Below are 8,804 nucleotides of genomic sequence, written 5' to 3'. Positions count from 1 at the left end.
AAAATCAGTTTTGTAGTGTTTATATAGCTGTTGAGGTGGAAGATATCATGAAGCCTTGTTCCGATAAAAAAAACTTAGATCGTAGTTGTTATATCATTTTAACTTGAAACGGGTCACGGGAGACCCGAACAACATAAGGGTTAAAAAGTTTTATGGCCTTACAAAAAAAAAAGTCTAGTAGGGAAAATGTGTCGCATGTAGCCAGTGATTACTCTTTAGACTTTTTTGTTGGGAAAAATTGGGAAATTATCAAATATTACATAAAAAAAGGAAAGATTTAAGAAAGTTAAAAAACAAGACCACACATTTCGGTAACAGATTTTTGCCCAAATGATCACACATCCACTCAAAAACCTTATGAACTTTACTTAAAATGCAGTATATTTTGTTATGATATTCTAAAACACATTGGTTTACAGTAAAGAAACAACCTCAGTTCTTCTTCCACCACTTTATTCAAAATAATTCACATAACATGAAACACTAAATGGTATTTTCATACAGTCTCAGAATCTGAATCTGAATCTGAATCAGAAACAGGTTTATTGCCAGGTAGGTTCACACATACGAGGAATTTGACTTGATCTCATGGTGCAGACATAAAATATAAAACAAGAAATCTTTAAGGACAAAATATAGTTAAATAGCAATAAAATAAAGCAGTCATTTACATGGAAATAGAATGCTATGAATGAATTATAGGATATGAAATATGAAACAAGAAATATGTGCATCACAGTTCTCCATTGTTCAAAGCCACCACATCCTCCATCTTCTCCAGCAACCCCTCTATCATAGAGTTGCGTTTCTTGCTGCTCAGCACATGATACCTGCCCTCACATTTCTCCACGAGCTTCATCAGCTCCCCGTTCCTCAGTATCAGCTGCTCTGCGCTCTCGCCTAACATTTCCCCCCACGTGAACAACACCATTGTGCGCTTCCAAATGTCTTCCCCGAGCAAACCCATGTGCTCTTCCACTGCTTTCCTGTACTTCTGTGTGCAAGTGAGGAAGGCCGGGATGAGCAGGAGGACGATTTGAGGTTTGGTTTGACCCCAGGAGACGCTGTCCAGGATGCTTTTCCTTTGCGTCGTGTTCGTTGGATCCGGTCCGTCTCGCCATTTCAGACCGAGCGGCTCTGCGACGGCACATTGGCGTCCAGCTATCTGACCTCTCCAGGACCTGAATGTCTCAAAGTCATCAAGTTTGGATTCGTCTCCGCACAGGATGGTGACGCCAGCTGGGGAACGAGACGACCAGGACTCTCCTAACACCACCACCCTCAGATCTTTGCCTTTTGAGCCTCTGTGACCCTGACTTGGAGATAAAAACTGTACATCTTGAGCAACCTTAGCCCTTTCCAGATCCCCTCTGCCTTTACTCTCCTTTGTCTCTTCTCCTTTATCTCCCATCCCTTCCTTTCCCTGAGCTGTCTCTATCTCTTCCAGTATTTCAAGGTGACCATTACTACTCTCTGCTATCCTCTGACCCTCCCTTTCCTTCTCCCTTCCTGTTCCCTTTTCCCTTCTGTCGCTGACCTCTCTGTACATTAAATGCATGTCGTCTTCTGAGCTCTCAACGGCGTCTGTCCCATCGAAACAATCCATGTCAGCATATTCTCCACTCTCTTCTCTGCGCAACCCTTCCTCTCGTTCTTTGAGATTCTGTTCCCATTTGCCCAGTTTCCTGAGTGACGTCTTCAGATTTCTCTCTTTGCTGTGAAGTTCTTCCTTCAGCAGAGCCAGGTCCCTCCGCATCTCATCCAGCTGCTGCGTGGTGGAGTTGACGCTCTGGTTTTGCACCTGCAACTCCGACTTCCAGTTGATCAATTCCTGTTCTTCGTGTCTTAAGTAACACTCCTTGTCTTTCAGCTCCTTCACCTTCTCCTGAAGAGTATGACCGTGACAGTTCAGCTCTTTCTGTTTCCCCTCCAGAGCTCTGAGCAAGATGTCCAGCTTCCTTTCCTTTGTCTCGATGTTTTGCGACCTCATGTTCACCTCATGCTCGTATCTATCTTTCCCCTCTACACTTGCTTCCTCTGTACTCACTTCTTCTTCCTTACTTTCCAACCCTTTCACTTTTTCAACAAGCTCTTTCTCTTTCGCATCGAGGTCATATCCTCTTTGACTCAACTCTTCTTCGCTTCTCCTCAGAGCCTGTTCCCTTTCCTCTACTTCGTTTCCTCTTTTCAAGAATTCCTCATCCTTCATTTTCATCGCTCTTTCTTTCTCGACACAGTCTCTCATTTCATTCGTTTGCCTTTCTGTCTCCTCTCTCCTTTTTTCGTTCTCTACTTGCAGTTTGTCGTTTGCCTCCTTCAACCCCTCCACTTCCACATCTCTCTTTTTAAGAATGTCTTCTTCTGTGCTCTTCACCTGCTCTTCATATCCTTTGAGATGTTTTCTAACTTCTTCCTCGCACTCCTTCAGCTTCTCGTATTTTATTTTGAGGTTGTCCGTGTCTTTCCTCAGCTTCTGGTTTTCCTCCTGCAGCTCCTCAACTCTCCTCCGACTGTCCTCATATTTCTCCGCGACTTCCTCTGAGCGACGTATAGCGCGATCTCTCTCCGTCGCCATAGTGTCCACGCCATCGTTGCTTCTCGCAATCTCCTTTTCATACCCCTGAATCATGCTCGTCGTCTCCTTCTCCATCTTGCGGGTGAGCTCCTTCAGCTCTGACTTTGTCTGCTCGATTAGAGACTTGAGTTTGAGGATCTCTCTCTCGTTTGCTCCGTCTCTCTGCGTCAGTTCTTCATCTTTCTCCTGAAGTTTTCCCATCATTTCGGCATCTTTGTTCTGCTCCTGCTCGGCATGGCACTGCTGTATCTCCAGGATACTCGAGGCTTGGCGTTCAATTTCTTTTAAGTACTTGGCACATGTCATTTTCGCCTCTTCCACTTCTTCGCCCCTCTCTGAGAGAAAACATTGTGCTTGTGTTATTTCAGCCGTTTTCTTGTTGATGATTTCTGTCAGTCGGTTCAATTCGTTCTCTGTTTTCTCGTCCTCTCCCTTCCATCTCGTCTCCGTAGACTCGACCTGCAGTTTAACACTTTCAATTTCAGTTTCCTTTTCCTTGAGTTGTTTCTCCATGTCATTAAGAAGCTGGAGTTTCATCTCCTCCATCTCTCGCTCTCTGTCTCGCAGTCGCTGCTCTGCCTCTTTCTTCTGACTCAGAATAATCTCTCCTCTCTGTTCGTCTTTCCTCTGCAGGATTTCTTCAATATCCTTCACATGCTGAATCAACTTTCCTATCGTCTTCTCTTTTTCTTGGAGTTTTTGCTGGATCTGTTTCTTGTGATTTAAATGATCCTTGTCTCGTTCCTCTTGTTTCTGCTGCCATTGTTGCTCCAGGTCTTTTAAATGTTCTTTGATCACTTCCGTTTCCCTTTTTCCTTCTTCCAGTTTTTCCTCCATTTCTTGCTTGTGACTTAAATAATCTTTCTCGTTCTCCTCCTTTTGTTGCAGCTTGTCCGTCATTTCTTTGACACTGAGTTTGATATCCCCCATCTCCTTTAGTTTTCCCTCCAGTCTTTGCTCCATCTCATTCTTCTCCTGGTCACTTTGTTGCATTTTCTCTTGGATTTCATTCACGTGCTGACGTTTCAACTCGTCCACTAGTCCGTCTTTCTCTCGCATTCTTTGCCAAATGTTTTTCTCATGATTTTCATTCATCGCTTTCTTCTCGTTTTCATTTTCGAGCACCATTTGTTCTCCTTTGGCCGCAAACTGTTGCTCCAGCTCTCTTATCTCTCTCTGTCTTTCTCGCTCCATCTCACTGTATTTTAGTTTGACCCTTTCCACTTCTTCTTTCTTCTCTCTCACTTTTCGTTCTATTTCCTCCTTGTGTTCAGCACTTGTCGTCTCCATTAGTTTTTCCATTTCATTCATTTGTCTTGCCATTTCCCCCTCATGCTGCCGTTTGAGCACTTCTACCTCTTTGTCTTTCTCTTGCATCATCGTCGTCATGTCTTTCTTGTAATTAAGATGAATCATGTCCTTCTCTTTTTCGTTTTCCAACATGTGTCCTTCAATTTCGACAAAATACCCTTGCTCCATCTCTGCTATCTCTCTCTGTTTGGCCTCTATTTGTTCCTCTGTTTCTGATGCGAACTGCTCTTTCAGCTCGGCAATCTTACTACGCTGTTCTTCCTGCATTTCCTTTATTTCCTTGTCATGCTGTTGTTTGACCCTCTCTATATGTTCGACATTGTCCATCAACTTCCGATCAATTTCTTCTTGATGTTGAACTTTCATTGCCTCCGACATTTTTTCTATTTCACAAATTGTTCTGGCCATCTCTTCCTGATGCTGCTGTTTTATTTCTCCCATCTCAGTCTCTTTCTCATGTGCTTTTCTCTCCATCTCTTTCTCGTGTTGTGATTTCATTTCTTCAACTTTCAGTTCTGATTCTTTCTCACATTGTTTTAAATGATTGAGAGTTATCTGCTTTTCCTCTGAAGCTTTCTTTCTCAGTACTTCCTGCTCTTTGTCTCTTATTTCCATCTGTTGTTGAAGTCTTTCTTCCATCTCTGCCATCTCCCTCTCTTTCCTCTGGAGAATATCCTCATGGTGTCTTTTAGTATCGTCCATTTCCACTTTTAAAGAACTCACTTTTTCCCTCCACTCTGCTGTCTCTTTCTTCTGAAGCTCTACGTTTTCTCTCAACTTCTTGACCTCATTCATCCATTCTTGTTTCTTCCCTTTGATGCCGTCTTCCCACTGTTTTCTCTCATGTTCCTTTTCTACAGTGGCACGTTCAAGGTCGAGCATCTTCTGCTGCTGCTCATCAATTCTTTCTGTCAGCTCCTCAATCTCGCTTTCCTTTAGCTCCACTTTGAGCACGGCCTTGTCCCTTTCCCCTTGGCTCTGGTTTAGTGCTACCCGGAGTCTCTCATTTTCTTCGCTCAGATCTTGAATTTCTTTCTCTTTCTCCTCCGTCAGCCATCGCATCCTCTCCTCTAGCTCCCTGATATCATTCCTCCTTTCGCCCATCCTCCTGTCCTCTTCCTCCTCCTCTTCCCTCTGAACGCCGGCCTTTCCGGGCGATTTCACCTTTTTCTTCCAGTCAAAAAACCACCTGATGCTTTTCATCTCCCGCTCTCTGATATTTTTCAACTCTTCCTCCTGACGAAGCATTTTATCTCCTATATCCTTCAGGCGCTGGTTGAACTTCTCGTTTCTCTGCCGGCTCAGATCCCTGACGTCTTGCACCAGGCCGGAGAAAGCCTCACATCGGTTCATCGCGGCCATCTTTTCCACCTTCTGCAGAAGCTCCGTCACTTTACTGGAGTCTCCATTTCCTTTCCCTCCTCCATTTACGCTGCTGATAACGTGGTACCTGCCCCGGCACTTCTCCAGGAGCCACTGGAGGTCCCTGCCTCCAGATTGGATGTGCTGCTCGATATCCACCCCCTCCCGAAGCTGATCCCCGTGTGTGAACAGCAGTATTGTGTGTCTCCATACACCCTCGCCTAAAAGCTCTAGATGTTCCTTCACATGTGCCGCCTTCACCAGTGTATCTACTCTTAGAGTCAGCAGGAGAGCGTGAGGCCCTGGAGGACAAAAGGCCACACTACTGACAATCTCCCTCTTCACTCGTTCAGGTGTGGCCCCCGCTACGCCTCCCTCCCAACCAGGAGTGTCCACCACCGTCACCAGCCGCTTGGCCACCTCCGCTTGCTGACGGACGCACTCCTCTGTTACAGCCCCGCCTTGGAAGAAGGACGTGTTTCCCAGGATGGTGTTTCCAGCGGAGCTCTTTCCTGTTTCACGCTCGCCCAGGAGGACCAGCCTGACCTCGGGTAAACGTCGAGGAGCCTTGGAGAACGAGTGGTGGGCGTCCAGCTCTGAACCCTGAACACCATCACCTGCAAGGGAGGAAGGTACACAAATGTTACTATCACTGTGAAATAAAGTTGATGTTAAATGCTGCATCACTTAATTTATTGTACTTGCAAGACAAAAACACTTTAAAAAAGCTACTGAAACAGACATCAGCCACTACCTTAAGTTTCTCCATTCATATCGGAGTGTTAAAGGTAGGGTAGGTAAGAATGGAGAAACCAGCTTGAGTGCGCTACAATTTGAAAGTACACAACCGAAAAAAATCTGCCCCTTCCTTCAGACTTCCTTACAGAGCCCCTCCTCCAACACACACGGACACGCACATGACCAATGAGGGCACGAGATAAGTTTGTGCACGAGATGGAAGGCTTACAGGCAGGTAGGCCATCCAGTTATCTGACCTGGGCCGGCTCAGATGATTGGACTTGCTTTTTACAGCGCCACGGCTTCCACAGATGAAATATTTATATATATTGTTTCTGAAGTGAATTACCTTCCCATACCCTTAATATACCACCAAACAACTAGCTGTGTAATAATATAGTATTGTAATGTCATCTTTTGCAGAGAATGAAGTCACGTCATGGACTGGCACTAGTAGACATGTAAGGTACAGTGGGTTTACAAACGTTTTTTTAAATGTAAAAAGCTGACTGCTGCTCCTACTAAAAGTTGTTTTCTTGCCAGGAAAAAACTAAACTGAGTTCAAACACACTAGAGTCTTTGTGGATTTAACACTTAATGACATTTTTCTTATTGCACTTATACATATTGAACATAAATATGATTGTAATAGGATTCTATGTTTTTGAGAGGACCGACTGAAGAACTTACTCATTAGAGCTGCTTTGATGTTCCCTCTCTGCATCTGCGCCTCCATCTGCCTCTGTTTCTTCCTCCTCTCCCTCGCTCTGCTCTTCCCGTCAGCTTCCAGACCCACCAGGACCGTATTATCCATCTCTAAATGACTGCTTCCACCCTTCTTCCTCGCCACCATCTCCTCCAGCTTCCTTATCAGCTCTTTCACCTGAGTCCCATCTCCTTTGCTCCGGTTATCCACCACATGGTACCTGTTCCCGCACTTCTGGAGGAGCTTCTGCAGCGCCGGGCCGCTTGTCAAAATCCGCTGCTCCATGGAAACCAAACCCAATTCATCTCCCCTGGTGAAGAGCAGCATGGTGTGCTCCCAGACTCCTTTCCCCAGCGGCTCTAGATGCTCCTCTATCTCCCTGATGTAGTCCTCTGTGACCGAGGCGCAGGATCGCACCACCAGCAGCACAGCGTGGGGTCCAGACGGGCAAAGCGAGACACTCCGTAAAGTCTCTCTCTTCACCCAGTTTGGGGTGCTGTTCAGCGGGTAATACCACTCCCACCCTGGGGTGTCCACCACTGTGACTTTCCTCCCCGCCACATCAGCTCGCCTTTTCACACACTCCTCCGTAGGCTTCCCGCTCTCGAAACCTCCCGCAATTCCTAGGATGGTGTTGCCCGCCGCGCTTTTCCCAGCTCCTTTCCTGCCCAGTAGGACCAGTCTGAGCTCTTGGAGAGCCGGGGGGGCGCTGTGGGAGGCAGGGGGGGTTTGAGAGTCCATGGCGTCCTGCAGACTCTCATCTGTGAAGAAAGGCAGAAGGACTTCCTCACTGCATCGTACCGGGTAAGCTGAATGACACAGAAGTAGCAAAAATGAGTCATCTGCTATGCTCCACTTCTAAAACTGCATTTCAAGCCACATTTGAACTGTCTTTCTTCTGTATTTACCATAAGAAAGTGCATTATTGTTTTAATTACATCACACATTAAGGTGCCTTCATACAACTCACACGAAATCAATAAAACTAGGTATAATAAAAGGTAAGCAAAGAATCTAAGAGCTCTGACAAACTCACCACCGTTGGTGACGATGACTGGACTAAAGCTCTCATCTGTCGTGTCCATCACCTCTCCGACCGCTCTCTTCCCCTTCCTCTTTTTAGTTCCTGTGTGACTTTTACAGGAAGAGCTTGGTCACCTAGATTGTGAAAGAAAACCCTCTGTAGTGAATTTCAAAATGACGATTCGTGCCGCACAAACTGAACACAGAAAGTGGAAGTCGTGTCACGTGACCACCGTTTGGTTTTCTAACATGCTGTCATTCAGGACGACAGGAAGTGAAACGATGGCAAGGTGAGTGTCTTTGACCCAGTAACGTGAACATGTTTGCAACACACACACAAATGCATGCTGCACAGAGCTGCAACACTTATAAGAACATACACAGCGTTTATATGCATGGTGTCACACGTATGCAGACTTTTTGTCGAAACCTGCAGAGCTTGTATGCCGACGCTGCCTGTGGTGAACGTGTGTCACTTCTGTTTCCTCTACCCACAAGCTCAATGACACTGAGCTGCCTTGTGGTTAAAGAGTTCCTGCCTCTATAAAAAGTACATGAAAGTACAAAGTTGGCAGACAAAAGATTCATACAAAGTGCATCTACTATTATCGGCTAAATCTTTCTTTGTCAAAATGTCAAACTGAAAGGAACAGCATCACATGGCGAGTTATAATTCTGTTGCAATAATCACTTCGCCTGTATTGACTATTAACGTTAAAAGTTCAGTCTTAATCTTGAAAACAGTAATGCTTTTTACAAATGAAAAAATTAAATACTTTAAAATAAGTTCACATCTGCTAAAAAACTACATTATAATGTTTAATAAACCATTATGAAGGCAAATATATTTTCGTAATTCAAGTATGTTATGTCATCAAGAATAACGTCTGAAACTCACCAAAGAAAATTAATTGGGAAATGTTTACTTGGAGAACACTTCTATAGAATAAATCTAATTTGAGTATTAAAGGGCCCATGTCATGCTTTTCCGGTTATTACCCGTCCCCTTGTGTGTTATGAAGGTTTTTATGCATGTAAACGGTGTGCAGAGTCAAAACCCTCAAAGTACACCCTGTAGCGAGTAAAACT

At 44.9% G+C, this 8,804-nt stretch overlaps 1 protein-coding gene across 2 annotated transcripts; it reads right to left on the bottom strand.

The window, feature by feature from the left end:
- Positions 1 to 436: 436 nt before the first annotated feature.
- si:dkey-185m8.2 (trichohyalin) lies at positions 437 to 8,386 on the bottom strand. 2 transcript variants are annotated; one of them, XM_034150061.1, is made up of 3 exons: positions 7,729 to 8,386; positions 6,677 to 7,501; positions 437 to 5,865 (listed from the first exon to the last, which is right to left on the bottom strand). In XM_034150061.1, exons 1-3 carry the CDS (start codon positions 7,775 to 7,777, stop codon positions 734 to 736), a joined length of 6,006 nt encoding a protein of 2,001 aa, XP_034005952.1. In that variant the 5' UTR covers positions 7,778 to 8,386; the 3' UTR covers positions 437 to 733. The 2 variants fall into 2 exon arrangements, with proteins under 2 accessions (XP_034005952.1, XP_034005953.1); XM_034150062.1 differs by having other exon boundaries at positions 6,677 to 7,453.
- Positions 8,387 to 8,804: the final 418 nt, after the last annotated feature.

This window comes from Trematomus bernacchii, unplaced genomic scaffold (genome assembly GCF_902827165.1).
Source record: "Trematomus bernacchii unplaced genomic scaffold, fTreBer1.1, whole genome shotgun sequence".
NCBI classification, from domain to species: Eukaryota; Metazoa; Chordata; class Actinopteri; order Perciformes; family Nototheniidae; genus Trematomus; species Trematomus bernacchii.
This window is presented reverse-complemented; position numbering and strand designations above follow the sequence as displayed.

Coding starts and splice junctions, on each gene's coding strand:
- si:dkey-185m8.2 (XM_034150061.1), bottom strand. CDS start 7,777: ATGGACACGACAGATGAGAGCTTTAGTCCAGTCATCGTCACCAACGGT. Junction 7,502..7,728: donor AGTCATCGTCACCAACGGTG/GTGAGTTTGTCA, acceptor TGTGTCATTCAG/CTTACCCGGTACGATGCAGT. Junction 5,866..6,676: donor CATCAAAGCAGCTCTAATGA/GTAAGTTCTTCA, acceptor CCTCCCTTGCAG/GTGATGGTGTTCAGGGTTCA.